General features: G+C 44.2%; 1 protein-coding gene across 1 annotated transcript; it reads right to left on the reverse strand.

Moving 5' to 3' along the window:
- Positions 1–10723: 10723 nt before the first annotated feature.
- POLR2H (RNA polymerase II, I and III subunit H) lies at positions 10724–24659 on the reverse strand. The gene is made up of 6 exons (XM_068279347.1): positions 24583–24659; positions 18132–18223; positions 17898–17981; positions 17721–17814; positions 11089–11172; positions 10724–10993 (listed from the first exon to the last, which is right to left on the reverse strand). The coding sequence occupies exons 2-6, from the start codon at positions 18202–18204 to the stop codon at positions 10876–10878; spliced, it is 453 nt and encodes a 150-aa protein (XP_068135448.1). The 5' UTR covers positions 18205–18223; positions 24583–24659; the 3' UTR covers positions 10724–10875.
- Positions 24660–25032: the final 373 nt, after the last annotated feature.

Below are 25032 nucleotides of genomic sequence, written 5' to 3' on the forward strand. Positions count from 1 at the left end.
CGGTGTGTGCAGGCACGGGGTCGGAGGCACGGTCGGGCACCACACAGGAGCAGCCGGACTTCACTGCAGAGTCTGCACTGCAGCCTGCACTCTCTCTCTCGTCTATGCAGTCATTTCATTTGGTGCCGCCCCTCCACTTCCTGCCGCCTGAGGAACCCGCCTCACCCCGCCTCATGGGCGGGCCGGCCCTGCCCCCCACTTAAGGACCAGCGCTGTTTTGAGTGATCTGTGCTGGGTGGGCTCTGCAGCCCCCAGCACAGATCAGGTTGCAGGCAGAGAGATCAGATTGCCCCCCTTTTTTCCCCCCTATGGGGATGATGTGCAGGGGCGGTCTGATCTCTCCTGCCTGCCTGGGTGTTGCGGGGGGGCACCTCAAAGCCCCCCTCCGCGGCGAAATTCTCCCCCTCCCTCTCCTACCTGGCCCCCCCGGCGATCGAGGCTGCACAGGACGCTATCCGTCCTGTGCAGCCAGTGACGGGACGTCCCCTGTCACATGGCGGCGATCGCCGATCTGCCTTACGGCGCTGCTGCGCAGCAGCGCCGTACAATGTAAACAAAGCGGATTATTTCCGCTTGTGTTTACATTTAGCCTGCGAGCCGCCATCGGCGGCCCGCAGGCTATTCACGGAGCCCCCCGCCGTGATTTGACAGGAATCCTAATTAATCAGCCTGCAGCGCGTCGCTGGTCCTGCAGCTGCCACTTTGCCGACGCACGGTATAAGCGTGCGGTCGGCAAGTGGTTAAGTGGATTCCTACCTACTTCATTAAACCAATCACGCTATGCTAAAACGTGTTTGTCATCATAATTATTATTATAATAATAATTGTTGACTGATTCTGAGCATCTGGGGTATTTGTCAGCAGAGGAAGTACCTGCTCCTTGCTTATAGCTTCTGGGCTGCACTATGCCTGGGGAGGTATATTCAGTCTACTGCTTCTGCATGGTCACAACGTGGGAGGGTTCGCAGCACAGGAAACAAAAGCAGAAGCCCAATGGTGCAGTAAGTCAAGACAAAACGGGTAATAATGAGATGTAAAGTTACTACTCCCAAAGGTGGGTTGCTAGGGAGAGGCAACCGGCCACGAGAAGCAGGTGGAGACAATGAACCCGACTCCGCTCAGGGTGGTCCAGCCGGACCTAGGTGTGGTCGCTTTCCTTGGTAAGGAGAGACAGTAACCTTCTGTGGTATAACCACAGATGTTCTGCCTGAAACCCTACACCAGGGAAGGTTGAGGGGTACGTGTAGCACAGTAAAAGGGAAAGAGGTGCCCTAGTATTTATAAAATAGATTAAAACCAGTTTAACAGAGATGAGGTGGCTTACCTCAATAACGCAATTCTTGTATAAACAAAGAATGTTATTTAGCACAGCCTGTACTAAATAAAAATCTTTGTTTATACAAGAATTTCGTTATTGAGGTAAGCCACCTCATCTTATTTCTTTTAAACTGTCAGAATTCTAGCGGTTTTATTTATGCAGGAAAAGCTGTCATATGTATAGGTTTTAAGTTTTAATGTTCTATGCTCTGTGACATCTCAGCATATTCCAGGCTGTGAAGCTTATAAGATTATTTTAATTTGTAAGCTAGAAGATTGTTAACCACCCTGGCGTTCTGATTAAATCGCCAGGGTGGCTGCGGGAGGGTTTTTTTTAAATAAAAAAAAAACTATTTCATGCAGCCAACTGAAAGTTGGCTGCATGAAAGCCCACTAGAGGGCGCTCCGGAGGCGATCTTCCGATCGCCTCCGGCGCCCAGAATAAACAAGGAAGGCCGCAATGAGCGGCCTTCCTTGTTTTGCTTATATCGTCGCCATAGCGACGAGCGGAGTGACGTCATCGACGTCAGCCGACGTCCTGACGTCAGCCGCCTCCGATCCAGCCCTTAGCGCTGGCCGGAACTTTTTGTTCCGGCTACGCTGGGCTCAGGCGGCTGGGGGGACCCTCTTTCGCCGCTGCTCGCGGCGAATCGCCGCAGAGCGGCGGCGATCAGGCAGCACACGCGGCTGGCAAAGTGCCGGCTGCGTGTGCTGCTTTTTATTTCATTCAAATCGGCCCAGCAGGGCCTGAGCGGCAGCCGCTGGCGGTGTTGGACGAGCTGAGCTCGTCCAGACCGCTCAGCTGGTTAACAACATGTACTTGTAACAAGGCCATTACAGACAGCAAGAATATAATGCCATGTTTTGACTATGAAACATTCTGGAATGTAAATACTGAACTTTGCAAGGTTGTCCCATAATTAGGACAATTATGCCACCTGGCGGTTTTATAGTCTTATAATTAATATTAATATTGCTTGTTATTTTTATGATGAAATGCTGACCTCTGCCGGTGGACATTATTATATTTATTTTATAAGAAAGGAAAATATATAGAACATGATTTTATATTATTAAGATTTATTATGCAATTATATCTTATATGATTGTTTTAAGAAGAATTATATAATAAGCTTTATATTTAAATGAGTATATTAGAAGCCCTGTATGTTTCAATAAGTCCTAAATTGCTGAAGGCTCTTACAGGTCTGTGTACAGTGTTATAGTGTCAACCTGACCTGGGAAAGTACAGAGACATTCCAACCTAATTAGCAGAGAACACTTTATCAGAAATGCGTCATGAATGACATTGTTTAGTCTCAATGTCTGGGGCAAAAAGTCAGCCAGCAGACAAGATGGCTGGTGACGACCATTTTTAATTAACTGCGTCAGAAATGACCTGATCAGAATTTGTAAACACTCCAAATGAGGTTAGTTCACAAAGTTAAGATAATTAAGGCATTCAAAACAAAAAAGTGTTATGGGTATTTTAAATGTCAAAGATAGCGAGCTACGGAAGCTTTAGCCAATCAGAACCTGGGATCCAGGGAAATTCCAGATTAGGCAGCCATATTGCATCCTACCTCTATAAAAGTAGGAGCTTGCAGAAGCCCAACAATCTCCTGAGAAGACACATGAGGCAGAAGCTACATTCCCACACGTGGTTCTAGATGCTGAAGAGATGTCAGAGGAGGGGTAATATGCTTAATATTCTGGTGATTTACTTTATTAATTTTTCAGCATTAAGTTCTGTTAAGATGTTAGCAAGAAGTTTTTTTAGAAGCTATTTTTTATGCCATTTCTTTGGCCCGGTGCACACCAAAACCCGCTAGCAGATCCGCAAAATGCTAGCAGATTTTGAAACGCTTTTTCTTACTTTTCTGAAGCGTTTCAGCTAGCATTTTGCGGTTTTGGGTAGAGTTTTTTGTGTAGCAGAATTCAGATATTGTTACAGTAAAGCTGTTACTGAACAGCTTCTGTAACAAAAACGACTGCAAAACCGCTCTGAACTGGCGTGTTTCAGAGCGGTTTGCGTATTTCCTATACTTTACATTGGAGGCAGAAATGTCTCCGCAATCCAAAAAAATGCCTCACCCCGGGATTATACGTTTAAGCAAAACGCCTCCCGCTCTGGTGTTACCCACCCCATTGAAATACATTACCCTAGCGTATCCGCAGCCGCAAGCGGCTGCAAACACGCTCAAGAAGCCGCTCGGTGTGCCCCAGCCCTTTAAGAAGATTACTACAAGTTTTACACAGCTATTAATACAGATGAGACTATTTTTGATATTATTCTACATAACACAACTGTTATATTCTTTTTTTGAATGTACTTGGAAGATTGATGATCGCTTGGCTATAAAGGCCTTGATGAGATGAAATACTGTTAGAAGGAAACACTACTTGAAACTGTTCATATTTTGTATATATGCTGTATGATAAGCAAATACAATTTTTTATATAAAATCATATACTGAATGCTCTGATTCATTTAAAGGTACACCGTCAATCTATAATTACTGTTATAGAGGGTTCAGACCCCGCTATCCCGGATTTATATGATAGCAATGATTTAAAGGAATACTGTAGGGGGGTCGGGGGGAAATTAGTTGAACTTACCCGTGGCTTCTAATGGTCCCCTGCAGACATCCTGTACCCGCGCAGCCACTCACCGATGCTCCGGCCCTGCCTCCGGTTCACTTCTGGAATTTCAGACTTTAAAGTTGGAAAACCACTGCGCCTGCGTTGCCGTGTCCTCGCTCCAGCTGATGGCACCAGGAGCGTACTGCACAGGCACAGACCATACTGGGCCTGTGCAGTACGCTCCTGGTGACATCAGCGGGAGCGAGGACACGGCAACACAGGCGCAGTGGTTTTCAGACTTTAAAGTCTGAAATTCCAGACGTGAACTGGAGGCGGGGCCGGAGCATCGGTGAGTGGCTGCATGGGCACAGGAAGTCTGCGGGGGACCATTAGAAGCCCCAGGTAAGTTCAACTCATTTTCCCCTGACCCCCCTACAGTATCTCTTTAAAGGCTGGTCCTTTACGGAGTTAGCAATCGTGAAAAAGGCAATAACCGCTCAGGTTTTTGACAGAACTGGCTTTTAATTCATTTTATAAATAATAGGGCACCTCTTTCCCTTTAACTGTACTTCTGCATGGTGCGGATTTTGATATTGTAAAGGATGGCAAACACCTTAATAAAAAAAATGGCAGACATGACTGTCTTCTTGGAAGCTGTGCAAGCCATTTCCTGTGCTGTGCCTGTGTACCCAGTTGGAGTGGAACCGGGTTATTGTGGGGCTTAGCTAATCAAGTGCATAACATATCCCAGGGGAGGATGAAGCAAGATTGCGAAACCGGTCGGGAAGGCGACAGGTGGCACCATTTTATTTGAGGTCTTCTATTGACCATTTTATGCGCGCTACTTTTTCGGGGTTCCCAGTGCACGGGCCCCGTATGTGAGTTTCTTTTATCCTTGTTTTTAAATTGTTTTACTTGTTATGTAATGAAGATGGTTTACACTTAGATGTGCCGTACATCTCTTTCATGTCACTATCCTACTGGACTCCCCTTTGGCGAGTCTCTGCGACCTCAGGATATCTACTATATTCCGGAGGAATTTGTGGTGTGCAACATCGCTGGTGAAGCGACACCATTTGAAAGTTCTGCGGACCATCTATCAAACTCGTTTACAACCTTATAATGTGGGTTGTTGGAATCCGGTAAGCCTTGCTTCTTTACCTTTTTGTTCGAAGATCCTGTATACCAGAAAATGACGAAAGCTGTATTACTATAGACCTGCGCTGACTTTATATATTCATTGCTTGTGTGGACTTTTGGACATTGTCCTTCTCGGCTGCGGTCGCCTTTTGCCTTGGCGCTGACACTTGTTGTTTATACTTATATAATTGACACAATTTAACAAGGACTTGGCATACCAGAATTAATAACAAAAACATTCAAAGCAGAAAAAGGGCAAGGATCATGTATGGTAAGAACAATATTTAGTTTTACTATGCGGAGGCTTAATTTAGATATAAAACTGGGTGTGGTGTTTGTCTGCCTCTATTTGAATTCCTGTGTCTTACTCGTGTGGAAATGTATTTTAGCCTTTTGTTATAAAATAAGAGGATGGCTTTACAAGGGGCAGGATTATTCTGGATATAAATAGGATGATATAGGCAAAGTATCAAGTACAACAGATATCATTATTCAATTAAAAAAAAACAATCTCTGAGTTGCAGGGTTTTTTTTCACACTTCTGCAACCCCACACTACTCAAGCTATAAGATCAGAAGAATAGCCTGGCAGGTGGAAGCCTCTTTATTTTTGCTAGTTATGAGATAATTGAATGTGTAGTACCACTGATAAATGGAACATTAGTAACATAGAACATAGGAGTTGATTCACTAAGCTGCGCTGCTGACAGCAGCACATGGTAATCTCCCGTGCACGCTATGCAGCCCAGTGATTCCAGCACTTTGATTGGCCCAGTAGGCTGCCTGTCACTTGACAGTCAGCCTACTGGGCCAATCAAAGCGCAGAAGTCTTGTCCTTTAAAGCCGCTGGACCTGCCGTGGCTCAGGGCGTGTTCAGTGGAGCGCTCGTTAAGTTTAACAAAGCATTCAAACTATAGGAGCATAGTGTAATTTAGCACCGCACGCTATGGCTGCATAGCATGCACTGGGGATTATTACCACGCACTGCTGTCATTAAGCTGCGCTGCTTTAGCAGCACACCTTAGTGAATCAATCCCATAGTCTCATATTTTCAGTATAAAGTCTGCATTTAAGATTGAATTCTCAACAGCAGCCATGACTGTCTGATGTAAAATCTGCTTTATATTGCTGCAATAAACAAACAGAAGTAATGACCCTGTGAACGTTCCAGCACAGCACTAAAACATGATCACGTCACTTTAACCACTTCACCCCAAAGGGGTTTTTACCCTGATGGACAAAAGCGATTTTCACCTTTCAGGGCTCATCCCTTTCATTTGCCAATAGCTTAATCACTACTAATCACAATGAAATGATCTATATCTTGTTTTTTTCACCACCAATTGGGCTTTTTGGGGTTATTTGTTTTCAGTAATTATTTTATGTTCTATGCATTTTAAAGGGAAAAACAAGGAAAAAAATACACTATTTTTCCTATTTCAACCCCTATAGTTTTAATATAAACACTGCTACTGTGCATAAAACCCACACATTTTATCTGCCTATTTGTCCTGGTTATCACATTTTAATTATGTCCCTAGTACAAAGTATGGTGACAATATATTATTTGGAAGTAAAGGTGTATTTTTTCTATGGGTTTTTTTTTTCACTATTTTCACGTGCACAGGAATGCACGTGCACGTGCAGGAGCGCGCACGTGCAAAGCGGAAGCAGCATTGTTTGACTTATAAAAACATCCTGCAGCCATTAAGAGGCTGTAGCAGGACGTTTTTATAAGTCAGCTTGTCATTAAGTGGTTAAAGGACAACTGTAGTGAGAGGTATGTGGAGGATGCCATATTTATTTCCTTTTAAGCAATACCAGTTGCCTGGCTATCCTGCTTATCCTCTGCCTCTAATACTTTTAGCCATAGACTCTGAACAAGCATGCAGCAGATAAGGTGTTTCTGACATTAATGTCAGATATGACAAGATTATCTGCAAGCTTGTTTCTGGTGTTATTCAGAAACTGCTGCAGCCAAATAAATCAGCAGGGCTACCAGGCAACTGGTATAGTTTAAAAGGAAATAAATATGTCAGCCTCCACATACCTCTCGCTACAGTTGTCCTTTAAAGTGAACCTTAAAGAGAATCTGTTTTGTTAAAATCGCACAAAAGTAAACATACCAGTGTGTTAGGGGACATCTCCTATTACCCTCTGTCACAATTTCGCCGCTCCTCGCCGCATTAAAAGTGGTAAAAAAAGTTTTAAAAAGTTTGTTTAAAACAAACAAAATGGCCACCAAAACAGGAAGTAGGTTGATGTACAGTATGTCCACACATAGAAAATACATCCATACACAAGCAGGCTGTATACACCCTTCCTTTTGAATCTCAAGAGATCATTTGTGTGTTTCTTTCCCCCTGCAGTTCTCATGCACTGAAGTTTCAGGCTGCTCGTTTCTTCATGCAAACAGCTTTGCCTTTGTCTGTAATTCCTCAGTATGTGAAAGCCCAGCCAGCTCAGAGGAGGATTTATCCAGCTTGTAAAAGATAAGAGAGAAGCTGCCCTAATCTAAATAATACACAGGCAGTGTGCATAGAGGGGCCTGGAAGGGGGAGTTCATAGCAGAACCACAACACTGAAGAACTTGGCAGCCTTCCAGACACAGCCCACAAGTCTGACAGGGGAAAGATACATTGATTTATTACAGAGACTGTGATAGTAGAATGTGCTGCAGTAAGCCAGAACACATTAGAATAGCTTTTGGAACTTGTAGGATGATAAAAAACAGGATGCAATTTTTGTTACGGAGTCTCTTTAAGCCAGAAAAAAATGAGTTTTACTCACCTGGGGCTTCTACCAGCCCCCTGCAGCAGTCCTGCGCCCTCGCAGCCACTCACTAATCCGCTGGTCCCCCGCTGCCAGCTAGTTTTGTTTTTGCCAACAGGTCCGACAGGACTGGCCACGCGTAGCTTTTTCTGCATTCCCGGCTAATTAGCGGTATTGCAGGCCGCAACGCGTACAAAAATACGCGTTGCCGCATTACAAACGCATAGATATGCGGCAACGCGTATTTTTGTACGCGTTGTGGCCCGCAATAGCGCTAATTAGTCGGGAATGCGGAAAAAGCTACGCGTGGCCAGTCCTGTCGGCAAAAACAAAACTGCCAGCTGGCAGCGGGGGACCAGAGGATTAGTGAGTGGCTGCGAGGGCACAGGACTGCTGCAGGGGGCTGGTAGAAGCCCCAGGTGAGTAAAACTCATTTTTTTTCTGGCTTAAGTGTCCCTTTAAACCTCATCAGTGTATTTAGAAAAGAAAGATGGTTTCAAAGGCATGGCCTATACACAAACATTAGTGGCTCTAAAAGAGCACATGTACATCTGAAACATAAGCCCTCTATTCAGCGATTCACTTCTAAGCCAGTAGGATGGTAAGCATTTTCAATATACTATGTTTAATCTCGGTTTACCCCTTTGGGTACTTTTTTTCCATGTTAGTCTATTTACTTTTTTAACGCATTGTTACTCTGCACTACCAGGCTGCATTGCTTTACAGCGTTAATTCACAATATATGTGTAGGCTTATGCTGTTTCATATCTCTCTCTCTCTATATATATATATGGTGATGCTCTATTGGCACATATTAGCGTCGCTGTGATTCAGTTACTTAGCAATGTCATATTTTTTTATATTATATATGGTCTGATTTTATGTGCTTTTTAACACCTACACTATTGGCAGTGCTTGATATGTTGTGGTGACCTATTATTTGCAAACTTATTTTTCATTATCAGATGCAGAAATGCATTTGGTTGGAACAGATGCCTCATACATTCTTTAAATTTAATTACAGTCTTCTAATTTTTGCATTTACTTTGGGACATTTTGGAGGTTGGTAGTTTTACCATTTCCCCTTACTAACCTTGTTAACCCATGACTTTCATGTCCTCTTTAGACATGGTATTTGATTGGGATATTGGCTTTTTATTTCTATATTCGACCACTCTCCAGGGTTTTTTTTTTTTTTTTTAAATCACTGTCTTTTTCTTGTTGGGAATGCTGAGGTAATATTTAACACCTCAAGGAGGACACCCCAGTTTTATTCTCCTGTTCCATCTTAAAGTGAACCGAGCACCTTTTTTATCATTCAGGACATTTCTATAGCACATGAAAAATGCATGCCGACAATCTGTTTCATTATTAAAATAAACTTACATTTTACCTTGTATTTTACATTCAAAGTAGATTAATTACCCTGTTTCAGCAGGGCTGTCCGGCCGTCCCCGGCCGCAGAGCTTTCAGGATCCTAATTGTTTTATTGGGATAATTACCAAGAGGTAAATAATGCTATTAGACATCAAAGGGGGTTAGTAATTAGGACTGTTTCTTCAAAGACCTAGTTTGTGTCAATGTGTCAAGATAGCATCTCTGACTTCTGTAAATAAGGAATGTGAGAAGGGGAGGGGGGAACATGGCAGCTTCTATGCCAGGAGAGATTCCATTGAAAGAGAATGTGCTCAGTTCCCTTTAACCACTTGAGGACCCACCCTTTACCCCCCCTTAAGGACCAGCGCTGGTTTGATTGATCTGTGCTGGGTGGGCTCTGCAGCCCCCAGCACAGATCAGGGTGCAGGCAGGGAGATCAGATTGCCCCCCTTTTTTCCCCCCTATGGGGATGATGTGCTGGGGGGGTCTGATCTCTCCTGCCTGCTGTGGGTGGCGGGGGGGGGGGCACCTCAAAGCCCCCCTCCGCGGCGAAATTCCCCCCTCCCTCTCCTACCTGCTGCCTCCCCTGGAGATCCGGGCTGCACAGGACGCTATCCGTCCTGTGCAGCCAGTGACAGGACGTCCCCTGTCACATGGCGGCGATCCCCGGCCGCTGATTGGCCGGGGATCGCCGATCTGCCTTACGGCGCTGCTGCGCAGCAGCGCCGTACAAATGTAAACAAAGCGGATTATTTCCGCTTGTGTTTACATCTAGCCTGCGAGCCGCCATCGGCGGCCCGCAGGCTATTCACGGAGCCCCCCGCCGTGATTTGACAGGAAGCAGCCGCTCGTACGAGCGGCTGCTTCCTGATTAATTAGGCTGCAGCTGGCGACGCAGTACTGCGTCGCTGGTCCTGCAGCTGCCACTTTGCCGACGCACGTTATGAGTGTGCGGTCGGCAAGTGGTTAAGCACATTATTTTCATCATCCTCCAATAGTGCTGGGACGTGTGTCCGCTCTGATGTTCAGGTGTGCCATACAACCATCACTTATGTTGTTCACGTTTTCTTTTTTTCCGTTGTTTCATTTGCTTCTTTGGTATTTTTGATATACTATGATTTTGTACATTATAGTGTATACTAATTATTAGGTTTGTTTGATTCTAGATTTTTTTTGAAGGCCTGAAGATTGGACAATTTTGCAAACAGTATACATTATCCCCTGCCAAATCTGTCAAACTGTATGATCTTTGTAATTGATCGACTGTCTCTGAAGATCCTGTTTAGGGCAAAAAAAACTTTTTATCAGAAAATTTTGTAATGTTGATACCATAAAGTTGGATACTAAGTTTTCGATTTAACCGTTTTGCTGTGGTTTCCCAAAGTATTGTTATCCTTTTAACTTCATGAATGTATATGCCATACATTTTTCTTACATATAATTTCTTCATTTATAGTTGTGAAATTTTCAACAACAAAAACAAATATACATAAAAATCAGCGTTCTCAAAATGTAGGCATATTTCCATGCAAATAAACAGAAAACATATCAAAATATAGTTTAATTAAATACAAAAACATACAAAGTTCAAAGAACTCCTTGAACTCATTCATCCTAAACTAGACGATGGGGCTCTTCTCAAAGCATAATACAGAACAACAACTCTGTTGTTTCTTAATGTCTTTATTCAGAAGGCAAGCTTCTTCATCATAAGGTAAATCCGAGAATCCACTTCAAAGCCATGCAAGTTGTTGGCATCTCCTTGTAACCTCATAAGCAGACCTCCATATGATACATATGCAGACCTGTAGAAAACCCGAGAAAAATAAATGTGCTATAAACGGACAGATGGTTTAGCGATATGAGGTGTAGGGTGATCATTATATTCTGGAATACTTACAGCCGAGTAGCAGCTTCTGTGGAAGTTTCATCTCCTTCTATCCTGTAGACCTTTCCATACATGACATATTCAAATTGGTCAGCTCTGGAAACAGAAGATATGATGTTATTCACAGATTACCAAGGCTTCCAGAAAAATGAACTATCACACTCAGCCTATTATAGTGACATTCCGCTATACATGTACTGGTGCTGCACAAATGATTTTGCAATTTAACCCTTTCCAATCCACTAAGCGCTCTCCACAGCTCTTGATTGTCAGCACCTCTGAAAATGGATAGTTGTACTACTGATCCAATTGTCGCACTAAGTCTGACACTTTGATCACTTCCGGCACCACGCTGCGCCATGTAATACATAAGCGTGTTTGGGCTACCGCTAGCCGTGCCCTCGTATCCAGCCCTACAAGTCATCAGGCCCCTCTAATCAGCGATTGATAGTTAGGGGGACATGGATGCCCTACAGTGTTCTCCCCAGAATTTTTTTTCCAGCCGGGTGGCATGAAATAGTAGCCGGGTGGTGTGAAAACGTAGCCGGGTGGAGCGAGAGGAGAATGCAGGGCCGGTGCTTTGGTGAGCAACTCTGCTTACAGCATAAGAGGAGGTGAGCCGATGACAGCCAGGTGCTCACCAAAACTAGCCGGGTGGAGCACCCGGCTAAAAGAGCCTGGGGAGAACACTGCCCTATAATATGGAAAGGGTTAATGATATTAAAAATTACCTTTCCGTTCCAATTTGCAGCCGCCTATCCAAAAGCTATATATAACAGACAGCCCATGTATTTTTTGTTTGTTTGATGGCATGGGTAATCATCTGGACAAGGCAGGAGATCTTGTTAGCTATATTTCACACCTGCAGTGAGTTGATGGGTAGTAACAAGGACACGTCCACATTGACAGAATATATGGTATTATGACTGAATGGTTGGGAAATTAGCATACATAAAATGAAGACGCCTGGAAAAAAGGGCGCACGGGATTGCAGCTAGTAGAATATCGCTACAATTAGCGATATTCTACTGCTGAATTCCTTAGTAAAATATCGGTAATATTTACCAATATTTTACTATAGCTAACCTGAACCCTACTCTCAAACAGAACCCTCCCCTGGTGGTTCCTAACCCTTAGACCCCCCCCATGGTGCCTAACCTCAAGACCCCCCTGGTGGTGCCTAAACTAAACCTTAGCCCCCCCCCCCCCCCCAGTGGTGCCTAACCCCCCCCCCCCCCCACCTAACCCTACCCCCTCCAAGGTATAGCTGCGATACTGCAGATAAGAAGCTAATTTTGGGCGCCAATCATTAAGCATGTCCGCAGGTGCCGCTATGCAATGCTGCAATTTGTATTTCCACAAAACCCCGGCACCTGCGATTCTATCGGGCGCCTGCGAATGTGGAAATGTTTTAATGATTGCTGATAATTGGGAGCCTCAAATTAGCTTCTTAGTGGCAAACTAAAAGCATTGATTTGCAGCAAAAAGGTGTACACTTCGTCGCCAGCAGGCTCCTGATCGCAGCCATGCGTCCAATTTTCCCTTTTTTACCGCTAATCGTGGCTTTTATCGTAGGCGCCAATGCGGCGGCCTTTTTTTCTGTAGGAGCTCCTGCACCCTTTTTTCCTGATTCAGGGAAATTATGATCAGAATAGAAGCATGCAATCTGAAATTCCATGTGACACTAATTCTAGCATTTTGTAGAGATGACCTTTAGGGGATTTGTACTTCTTACCAAAGGTGGAGTGTCACACTAATAAACAGCACATTTAACCCATTCGCGTTCCGTCGTTTTCACTTGAGCAATGTTCACCTCCCATTGATTATAACTTTATCACTACTTATCACAATGAACTGATCTATATCTTGTTTTTTCCACCACCAATTAGGCTTTTTTTGAGGGGTACATTTTGCTAAGAGCCACTTTACTGTAAATGCATTTTAACAGGAAGAATAAGAAAAAAAAAACAGAAAAAAATTCATTATTTCTCAGTTTTCAGCCATTATAGTTTTAAAATAATACATGCCTCCATAATTAAAACTCACGTATTATATTTGCCCATATGTCCCGGTTATTACACCGTAAAAAATTATGTCCCTATCACAATGTATGGCGACAATATTTTATTTGGAAATAAAGGTGCATTTTTTCCGTTTTCCATCTATCACTATTTAGAAGTTTAAAATAATAAAAATATAGAAATATTTCATCTTCACATTGATATTTAAAAAGTTTAGACCCTTAGGTAAATATTTACATGTTTTTTTTTTTTAATATTAAACATTTTATTTGGGTATTTATGGGAGGGTGGGATGTAAACAATAGTTTTATAATGTAAATGTGTCTTGAGTTTTATTTATTTTTTTACTTTTAGTTGTAGTTTTACTTTTTGGCCACAAGATGGCGGCCATGAGTTTGTTTACATGACGTCACTCTAAGCGTAACATACGCTTAGAGAGACGCATGGGGGAGGCAACAGCCTGAAAAAGCGAAGCTTCCGAGAGAAGCGGTCGCTTTTTCAGCGGGGGAGAGGAATGCCTGGCTAACGAACCGCGGGCCGGGAGCGCGCGCGATCGGCCGCGGGAGCGCGCATGGTTCCTGGACGTAGTTTCTACGTCCAGGAACTAAAATAGGTTAAAAACCATGATGGCCATTCTAATGTGTTCCCAGTATACAGTTTTGCTCTTGACAAGGTTACTATTTACCAGCAAAACTTGAGAAAAAAAAATGGTCCCCAAATATTTACTTATTTGCAGCATGCATTATTAACCACTTTTTCCACTGCTACAGTATATCTCTGTCCAGGGCCGGGCCGAGGCATAGGCTGGAGAGGCTCCAGCCTCAGGGCGCAGTGTAGGAGGAGGCGCAGAATTCATTCAGCTGTCAGGCCTGGTGCACACCAAAAAACGCTAGCAGATCCGCAAAATGCTAGCAGATTTTGAAACGCTTTTTCTTCTTTTTCTGTAGCGTTTCAGCTAGCATTTTGCGGTTTTGTGAAGTGTTTTTGGTGTAGTAGATTTCATGTATTGTTACAGTAAAGCTGTTACTGAACAGCTACTGTAACAAAAACGCCTGGCAAACCGCTCTGAAGTGCCGTTTTTCAGAGCGGTTTGCATTTTTCCTATACTTAACATTGAGGCAGAAACGCATCCGCAATCCAAAATCTGCAGCAGCCCGGGAGTATGCGTTTCTGCAAAACGCCTCCCGCTCTGGTGTGCACCAGCCCATTGAAATACATTACCCTAGCGGATCCGCACCTGCAAGCGGATCGCAAACCGCAGCCGAACCGCTCTGGTGTGCACTAGGCCTCATTCCTAATTGTGTTTGAAGCAGAAATAAATAAGAAAAGGGGATACATGGCAGTGACTGCAAGCCAGATAACTAGATATTAAGGTGTTGGGGAGGTTGTGGGCCCTGTGGCGCCTCTTAGTCTAATAGCAATCAGTGTGTGACGGTTGGGGTGGCAGGGATGGAGGGGCGCACTTTGGTGTCTCAGCCTTGGGTGCTGGAGGACCTTGTCCCGGCTCTGTCTACGTCATCTGTGGCACCCTCCAAGCCACCATGTCGTAGATATACTGACTAAGTTTGCAGCCCTGCTGTGCACGATCGGGTGCGCTTCAGAGCGCACCCCCCGGCACTTTCAGCTGCATTACTAATTGGTAAAAGGGAACATGTTCCCTTGTAGCCAATTAGTCCACCCCCCCATCCATGAACGATCACTGCAGTAGTGAACTGCAGCGATCCTTCATCTGTCCCCCTCCGTGCAGAAATCATTAAAAAAAAATCCTCCAGCAAGGAGCCTCACTCACCTTACCTCGTTCCTGCGACTATCCTGAAGCCCGAGCCTCCGATCCCCGCTCTGCATTCAGCCGCGTATTGCCGACTACCCGGGTCCCGGCTTGATGACGTCATCAAGCCAGGACCCGGGTAACAGTCATTACGCGGCTGACTGCAGAGCGGGGATAGGAGGCTCGGACTTCAGGATAGTCGCAGGAACGAGGTAAGGTGAGTGAGGCTGCTTGCTGGAGGATTTTTTAATGATTTTTGCAAGGAGGGGGCTGCCTGATGGGGGGGGGGGGGGGTACATCTGGCTATCAATAATGTGGGGTGGAGGGTAGGATATGTAAAAGGGGGGGTACATATCTACTGGGGGACAACTGATTAACTAAGGGGTGGGGGAATTTAATAATTTGGCACATCTGGGCACCTAGGGGGGCCATAACCAAATACTAGGGGCACATTTGGCTATAATGGGGGGGGGGGGGGCAGCGCAAATCCTGGGTGTACATCTGGCCATAATGGGGTAATTCTGATCCCTGGGACACATCTGGCTATAAAGAGGATCACTATTCCTGGGGGTGCATCTGTCAATCTATTCTGGGGGTGGTAAACACAGGGGACACATCTGGGTATGCTGGGGGGGGGGGGGGGGGGAGGGGGAGGGGCTGATATTGGGAACACATCTAGCTATACTTGGGGGGGGGGGGGGTGATACTGGGGACACATCTGGATATCTATACTGGGGCGACTTTAACTGGTGGCACAGTTTTTGTCAATAGCACTTTTTATTTTTAAACAGAAATTGGTCAAAATTGAGAAATTATGCATTTTTTTATTTTTTTCACAATTTTTCACATTAAAATGCATAGAGAGAAACATTTTACTTGGGACCAAATACCCCCCAATGAAAGCTTAGTTTGTCTTGAAAAAAATGATATATAGATAATTTAAGTGGCATGAGTACAGATGAAGTTATAGCTGATTAAAAAGGGACACAGCTAAAGCGTCAAAACTGCTCTGGTCAATTAGGGGAAAACAAGGTCTGGATGTGAAGTGGTTAAAGGAGCACTATGGCGAAAAATTGTAAAATTTAAAATGTGCAAACATAGCCAAATAAAAAGTACATTTTGTCCAGAGTAAAATGAGCCATAAATTACTTTTCTCATATGTTGCTGTCACTTACAGTAGGTGGTAGAAATAATTTACATTTTTTTTTCCATAGTGCCCCTTTAAAGTGATCTTCACCAGATTACTGTCACAGAAATGTCTTCAAAAATTTGAATTATATGGTGGTCCCATGCCCATTTTAGCTGCAGCACCTTCTTTTGTATTAGCTTGCAGAAGGCTTATAAAAAGGTGTGCATTACTGATTAGTATTACATGACCTTACTGAGAACAATTCTCATCATGATCTATCCTTGTGACAACCAAGACTGATGCGGCTCATGAGTACCTATGGTTTTACCAGGAAAGGAAGGAAGAGTCTACGCCTCTTCCTCTTTTTTATCTCGCACTTCAGATAAACACCGCTCTATTTTCTCAAAGTATAAGCCCTATTTTTGGTGCAGATAAACACCGCTCTATTTTCTCAAAGTATAAGCCCTATTTTTGGTGCAGCAGTAGACGTTTTGGGGATTTTTTTTTCATGTAGACAAAGCATATCACTGGGCAAAGACTTGCAAATATGTTACCCTCCATAGATACCTTGTAGCTTGACATTTTTTATCTCATGGTTTTAAGTCAGCTCTAAATCATCCCATAGTTAGGAAAGTTAGATCTTCTATCATGCATGCATGTAAAGAGATCTACTTCTAGTTAGGTCCTCAAGTACCAGTGTGGCTCTATTTTACGCACAGCTATAACAGCTGCAAGTTAACTTTATCAAATCTTTTAACCTCCCTGGCGTTCAATTTCTGCTGATTTCTGTGCAAAGAGTTGCTGAACTAATTTTCATGAAGTATTTACACATTTTTTCTGCATTATGGCAGAAAACATGCAGTTTTGGGCATATAATTTTCGCATTAAAATTCATATGTGTGTGCAAATTTTCACTTGCTGGTTTCTAGAGCATCTGAAAATGTTCATAGGAACGCAAACTTTAAATGTGGAAAAAACAAAACCCTATCTTAGAACTGCTGGACGAGCTTGACACATCCATACTGTTTTCAGCTATTTTTCCCTGGACAAATCAGGCTCATCGTCCGTACCACCAGAGAGGTTAATGTGCATAAGTATAGTAGTGCCTTGTGTTCAGGAGATATTCAGGTAAGTGCCACAGGAAGACAACTGATCTAGTAGCCATTCGTGACACTTTCTCAAGCGATATAAAGAAGGCTTTGTAATGGGTAGTTTGGAAAACTACTGTAATCTGCAGCCCCATGGCACAGTATATGTGTATTGAAAACTATATTCAGTTTTGTACAAAGCGTATAGAGAGAATTATGACCATGGGAAAACTGTAGAACTGTGAAGCAATTTACCCAGAATTCTTAGCTTCACTCTGCTGCCATTTTACAAGCCCATGATAGGCGCTCTGCATAATACTTAGATGCGTAATTTGCCAAAATCTCATTTACTTGCCTCATTTCCCAATATTTTCCATTTATCCTCTCCCCATCTTAAATCTTGTTACATTAAATGCTTCCACTGTCAGTACAGATTAATGGGATATGAAAACTTCCGGAGGTCTTCCAGGATGTTCTCATATTTCTTATACCAGTTATGAGTACTTTCCAACATTTTCTCCTCTTTTACTGCGTCTCTTGCACTTTTTCAGCCAATTTAGGATAATTGCAGGAATCTTTAAGTTAGATACAACTATAGACTATGTAACTATATTTTTATCACAAGCATCGCTGCGCACCTGGAAGGGCGGTCATCATTAGGGTTGTACTCTCCATCATCTAATGTTCCATCCTCATAAAGTGTGTTGGCAATAACCAGACGGAATTTATCACCTGAAAATATGATTCACAGATGTGAATTACAGTTATACAGTGCTGAGAATAAAAATAATGAAAGGAAAAAAAAATATGCTAACCAAGATCCACAGGATAGACTTGAATGTTTACATCGAGAATTAGGTCCATCTTGAATGACTCGCTTTCACAGTGCAGTCTGGAAACTGGGAAACAGGAAAACAAAACAAGGTCAACAAGCCTGAAAAGAGATTAGATTTAATAGTGATTTTGCTACATGACAAAAAAAAACCAGTGAATTAACCACCAACAACAATCGATGGAGCAAAAAAATGAAAAGACTAGACATAATTTACCTCGATCAAATTTTCTTCCTTCAGGGTCAATATCCTTTACATCAAAGATATCTTCAAACAGAATACCAGCCATGACATCAAACAAATGGAGACTGTAGAAGAAAGAATAATGTTAGTGCAAAGCAACAGTTCTGAGATGATCATATATTTTCAAGGTGTTGGGTCATATCCCTTAGACTGTAAGCCTTTGGCAGGGTCCTCCCATCCCTAGTATATTCTACATGATCGTGTGCTCCTTTCCTATGACAGCCTCATACTTCTATTACTGGTCCTACCTAACCATTCCCAAATCACATATTTTGGACCCAGTTTGCCTTGTATAGCATTGTCTTATGTTGTCAGTGGCGTAGCAAAAGGGGGTGCAGAGGTTGCGACTGCATCGGGGTCCACCCTCTCAAACCGTATTAGCTCTTTATTGGTCCAGTGCTGATAATATTCACTTCTATTGATGCTTTGAATATTAGTAATGATTAATACTGTTCCCCATCCCCGTATGGCACCTCCGACACTGTGGTAGTCCTTGATTGGTTTTGGATCGCCGTATCAATTGTTATGTACAGAGTGCTTGGGGGGCACCAATGTAAAACTTGCAATGGGGCCCACAGCTTCCTAGCTATGCCACTGTATGTTGTATAATCTTGTTACATCTGTCATACTTTGCATCACTGTATGTATTTATTGTCCAGTGCTGCGTAATATATTGGTGCTCTATGAATACAATAAATAATAATAATATTGTTTTCCCACTGATTTTATCTCCTACATTAAACTGGATACCGGAGATCTTGTAATAACAGTTCTAGGCATATGTAATAGGATTTCCATCAGACCTTGAAAATAGATTACCAATGAACAGAAGTGAAAAGGGGATGGAGAAGCTCTAAACCTACACACAGATGCTCAATTACCATTGTCCAAGACAATCGTTTATTATCATTCTGGATGAAAGCTTAGGCCTCTTTCAGATGGATGAACTACATGCTTGTCGAGAATCCCAACTGTTACCCACATGCGCCACTCAGGTGCAATTTAAATACAGCTGAATGGCAGAGCTTGACACGTGGTGGTGTTACTCAGTGACAAAAAACATGGTAAGGCTCAGATGTGACTATCCGCTGGTACCAAGTTTTAACAAATACTCGGGCCAATGCAAGAGAGCAGCGGACAGGCGGTGAATTCACTGCCTTCACCTGTCCATCTGAAAGGGGACTAGGTAAGAATGCATCACAGATCAGATTTCTGCTTAAAATCATGACAAAGGCTACATTCACACTTGGGTGCTGTGATGTGTACCCTGTCAACACAGAATCGCAATGTAGGGAAAAACTTGCATCATGCATGTCACGTGCAATGCAGCGCATGTAGTGAAGCATACAGGTCACCGCAACTGTACTTTGTCCAGTACCACACAGCATGGCTTGCATTATGCCAACATATTCCATCACACCACACTGCTGACGTGCCACTGTGGATGACACCATTACAATATAACTGCAGTGTGTTAGCAATACGATTATATTGTCTGACATAATGCACCGCCCACTGTAACTGTAGCTTAAATGAAACCTGAAATGGGGACAAAAAAAAATGTATATATACCTGGGGCTTCCTCCAGCCCCCTTCAGGAGGATCTCTCTCTCGCTGTCTCCCCAGGCCGCTCTAATCCCCAGCTGGATGGCCCAGTACATATCAGAAGTCGTTCTTAGCATGAATGCGCGGCCAGACTGTGCATGGGCCAACCGAAGTTGACTGGTGGATTTACCAGGCCGTCTAGCGGAGGATTGAGGCAGTCTGGGATAACAGTGAGGGAGCAATTGGCCTGAAGGGGGCTGGAGGAAGCTCCAGGTATGTGTAATTTGTTATTCTTACCTGTTTCTAGAGGAGCTGTCAACAATACTATCTCAGAACAAAAAACACATATATAAGTAGATAAATACTTGCTCTACTCACATATGTATTGCACTGCCCATGCTTTGATTTTAGTGATTTTACGATAGTAAAAAAAAAAGAGACAATCCTGCTTAGGATTCTCCATCTTAACGGTGTCTATTTTGAAGCCAATTCTGATGTAATTTCCTCCCTTACTTGCCTCTACCTAATTGTGTATACATTGCCCGCCCTCATCCCAGTCTTCAGGCACTCCCACCTATTGGCCAACCAGAGAGGAACAGAGGTGTGGGAGGGTAAACCAGGAGGGAAAGAGGCCTCAGCCAATCAGGCTGCATTAGTTAAGTCAGAGGGAAAAGTAAAGCAGCAAAAAAAAGACAACCCAGCATGCCCTGCAACTTCCTTTGTGCGGCAGATGTACCATATAAGAGCTACGAAAACTGGGGAATGTTGTTTTATGGATAAAAGGTAGCCATACACTGGTCGATTTGCCATTAGATCGACCAACTGACAGATCCCTATCTGATCGAATCTGATCAGAGAGGGATCGTATGGCTGCCTTTACTGCAAACAGATTGTGAATCGGTTTCAGGCTGAAACCGATCACAATCTGTTGAGCTGCTCCTGCCGCCTGTCCCCCCCCCCCCAGTATACATTACCTGAAGCTGGCTCCGGGTCCTCTTCTCCGCGCTGCACCGCATCCCAGCGTACACTGTGTCACTCCGTGACCAGGAAGTTCAAATAGAGCACCCTCTAGAGCGGTGCAGCGCAGAGAAGATGCCCGGTGAGCCAGTGTCAGGTAATGTATACTTGATCGTATCGGCCGCCGCTAACGACGCGCTCCCTACCCGCGGGCGATCGACGGTAATTTCCCGCACGGCGCGATCGAAGGACCGATCCGATTTTGGGTGGAAATCGGATCGGCGGGTGCGTTTAGCGCGACCGTTTGGCAGCAGATTCGATCCAAGTGATCGAATCTACTGTCGAAACGGGCGCAAATCGGGCCAGTGTTTGGCCAGCTTAAGAAAACTAAGAGATAAGAAAACTAAAGGTAGCCATACACTGGTCAATTTGCCATCAGACTCGACCAACAGATAGATCCCTTTCTGATTGAATCTGATCAGCGAGGGATCGTATGGCTACCTTTACTGCAAACAGATTGTGAATCGATTTCAGCCTGAAACCGTTCACAATCTGTGGTGGTGGTTGTGGTTGTGGTGGTGCTGCTGCTGCTGCCGCTTACCCCCCCCCCCCCCCCGCATACATTACCTGCTCCGGCCGGCGCGACTCCCCCGATCTCTGCTGTTGTCTTCTCCGCTCTGGTCTCCGGATCCAGCAGGCTTCACTTCTTCCTGTCTGGGGGAAGTTTAAACAGTAGAGCGCCCTCTACTGTTTAAACTTCCTGCCGGGACATGACGAAGTGAAGCCTGCTGGATCCGGAGCCCAGCGCGGAGACGGAGCAGCGGTGACCGGGGGGATACGCGCCGGCGGAGCAGGTAATGTATTGCAGCTGTATTGCGGCGGTCGTCGAACGCCGCTAGTGACGCGCTCCCTACCCGCGGGCCATCAACAGTAATTTCCCGCACGGAGCGATCGACGGGATTGATCTATTTTGGGACAAAATAGATCGAAATTTAGCGTTAACGATTTGACAGCAGATTCGATCCCAGTAATCGAATCTGCTGTTAATCGGCGGGGAATCGGCCTAGTGTATGGCCAGCTTAAGAGTGATTTTTAACTGCCTGATTACCTGGTTAGCATCCTTATCACTTGTTTACCAGATAAAAATAAAGAATTGATTTTTGATTTTATGCCTGACAGTTACACTTTCAGATTGCATGATGTAATAACAAACACACACTATTTGGCCAATTAGAATGCTTCAAGTTGTAGACCTTGCTGTAATTGGAGAACTATTCCTTATTAATGTTCTTGCTGGGTTACCTCAACTATACTTGTTCCATATACAGTTTTAATTCAATCTGCATGTAAGCCAGAATAGCATCTAATTGACCATCTCAAACTCACAGACTTCCCTGCAAAGCCAAGGACATGGCTGGGCCAGAGAGAAGGTGACAAAGGCACAAAGCTCCCATCACCACCTCAAATATTAAAAGTATGCTGATTTATTTGACATGAGCTGTTGGACAAGCCTATACGAAAATGAAATCAGACTGTCTCACTGAATGCTGTCACAGGACTAGGAAAAGTTAGCACTAGTATGGTTGAAGCGTGAAAGTCCATAAGGAAATTCTACTAATGTGAATGGGTAGACAGCACATACTGCTAGGTTTCAGATAGGTTGTAGTAATGATATGCCCACAGTATTCGGCTAGTTAGAATGTTTAAAGTTGCAGACATTGCTGTGATTGGAGAATAGTTCCCTATCGACTTTCATGCTAACTCACCTCAACTATACAAGCTCCAGAAACTGAGTGCTAGTCTAGTTTAGGGGACTCAGCAGGCAACCTATTAGTTGGATTAATATAGCGCTAATATATTACACAGAGCTGTGCAATAAATAGAATTAGAGACAATGATAGGGGTGACAGACAACATAATTCAGGTAATAAGCAGTAAGACATACAATTCCAGATCATACACTTGAGTAGTAGTCCTAACAATACTAGTTCACACCATTCTGTGGCAGAGTGCACGATCAAGTACGATACACAAGAGAGGGAGGGCCCTGACAAAGGCTTACAACCTAGAGGGAGGGGGTGGTGACACGACAGGAGGGGAAATTCCACAAAAGTGATTGTGGACAGAATCATATTCCCGTTTCCAGCGCTGTGTCAGATTGTGCTGCCTTCCGGTCTGAGTTATGTGCATGGTCAGCAGTAAATTTAAACGAATTACATCAAATATCTCAGCAGCCACACCTTTTACACTCCCCAAATTTAAATGGTATCGAGACGGCGGAGCAGTGCTTTTCAGTGCAGGAAGATTTGGGTGCAACCGGCGCCACCATAGACTATAATACGAATTACATCTATAGCAGCGCTCAGTGAGTAATGTCATCGCCGTCAGAAGACTGAGCTGATGTTGCTTTTAAAACACAATAATTCGGCCTCCAGCAATAGCTGGAAGCCGAATCACATAATTCCCCACCATCCATGGCGGCCTAAAGGTAATCAACACGGCTGGGACTTGTGCATCAGCAGGATCAGCCATATACCGGCTGTATCCTGCACCAATTTCAAATGTATTCGGAGAAGACCCTCAAAAACTACTACTGTGCCAATTTGCAGTCCCGAAACCCTGTGGGTTCTCGAGATTGGTAAAACAAACCTATTTCGGGAACTGACAGGTTTTGGGGGTTGCAATTTATAGTTCGTGGGGGTGGGGTGTGTGGGAGGGTGTCCCCTCCATGCCCTCAAAGGTGGGGAGTGTACGAGGCGTGACTGTGGAGATATCGTCCACAGCATAAAAGAACATGAATTAGGCCACGTTCACACTTGCGTTTCTCTGCCAAACAGACCGGATGACCTGACCGGAACCGTACGGTGTACATCAGGCTGCGATCCGGATCCGTTTGGCAAAAGAGAGTACAAATAAATAAAAATTTTGGGGTCTGGCAGGTCAGCAAAAGGTGCACCTGTGGAATCAGGTCCTCCGCTGTTTAGGCCTCACCTCCACCTCCGACATACTGCCAAACAGCTCCAGCACGTTAAAGTCACTGCTGCTCCACTCCAAAATGCTTCCCATGTGTCCCCATCCAAAATCGCCGCTAGAATATGCATAGGAATTCGGGTAGAACGTCAGGTGTTTGTAGCCAGTGTGTTCTATGCTTCCGTTTCCCATTGCTTTCTATTTCCGGATGGTGCAGTCAGGCTCCGGTCCGGGTGCATGGGCTGGATGATCCGGACTGAAAAATAGCACATGTTGGAAAAGTGTCCGGATCCGGTCCGGCTCCGTACTGTACGGAACGGACGTGTGAACATCCGCATAGCCTTTGCATTGCAATGCGGAACGTACGTTCCGTTTGTACAGTATACGGTCCAGATCCGGCCCGGCGAATCCGGACAGGGAACACTAATGTGAACCGGGCCTTAACGCAGTACAAGATCATACTGCGCATGTTGGCCAGCGTAAATATCCAGGCAGCACAATCAGACACAGCAACAGCATGAAGCGTTATGCTTGACCGAATAGCATGGGCATAATTTACTACAACTAGACTAGCTCCCAGTTTCCTGCCAGTGCAATGTTACCATTATTTCTGCTTGGTTCCCGAGTTATTACTGTACATACCACCTGAACTTCTTTTTACAATAACTATATTCATATATAAGTCAGATTGTGGCTGGCACTGTGTTGGTGCGTTTCTGGGACGAGACCACACACAGCAGTATGAGCTATGTGTGCATCAAACATATGTGTGCATCAAACAGCACACCATTCATAACTCGACACACCATGGCAAACGCAGCGCATCCTACAGGTTACCAGTAACTACTCTGTACTCTACAATTCATGCCGTAAATTACGTTATCATATACATAAATATACAACAGATAAGCAACTACTCCAGGCATTTTATAACAAGCACCATCATACGTACACAGTCACGCTAGTACCGACTTCAAATGCTTTCAGACAGGAAACACTTTCGGTTCCTGGCAGCGTCACTTCCGTGGTCTCACTTCTTTCAGTGATTGGCTGGTGCTGGAACGCATTGAGAGCTGGTTTGTCGGTCACGTGCGTGCGTCAGGCCGCCTGCTCAGGCCGCCTGCCAACAGATTGCGTTTCTGCTCTCCTATACAGGGTAGAGGGTTTTTGTCCTTATTTGTTAGTCAGGAACATCTTTGAGTGACATATAGAGCTCTATAGGAAGTGCAATATCAATCAGAAAAGTAAAACAATGCTTGCAAAACCTCTGTTTTGTTTACATTAGTGAATGGCTATGATAGCTGTTGGATTTGTATCGTCATGCATCAAATGCACTACACACCTAACACACTGCATATATTTATACATTGCAGCTGGGGGGGTTCGTCGTCTCGTCGCTCGT

The sequence above is a fragment of the Hyperolius riggenbachi genome, chromosome 4, assembly GCF_040937935.1.
Source record: "Hyperolius riggenbachi isolate aHypRig1 chromosome 4, aHypRig1.pri, whole genome shotgun sequence".
NCBI classification, from domain to species: Eukaryota; Metazoa; Chordata; class Amphibia; order Anura; family Hyperoliidae; genus Hyperolius; species Hyperolius riggenbachi.

Bases quoted from the DNA above. Each gene is read 5' to 3' on its own strand.
- POLR2H (XM_068279347.1), bottom strand. From the start codon at position 18,204: ATGGCTGGTATTCTGTTTGAAGATATCTTTGATGTAAAGGATATTGAC. The intron at 17,982-18,131 runs GTAAATTATGTC...CCTGTTTCCCAG, and splicing joins AGGAAGAAAATTTGATCGAG to TTTCCAGACTGCACTGTGAA. The intron at 17,815-17,897 runs GTTAGCATATTT...TCATATTTTCAG, and splicing joins AGTCTATCCTGTGGATCTTG to GTGATAAATTCCGTCTGGTT.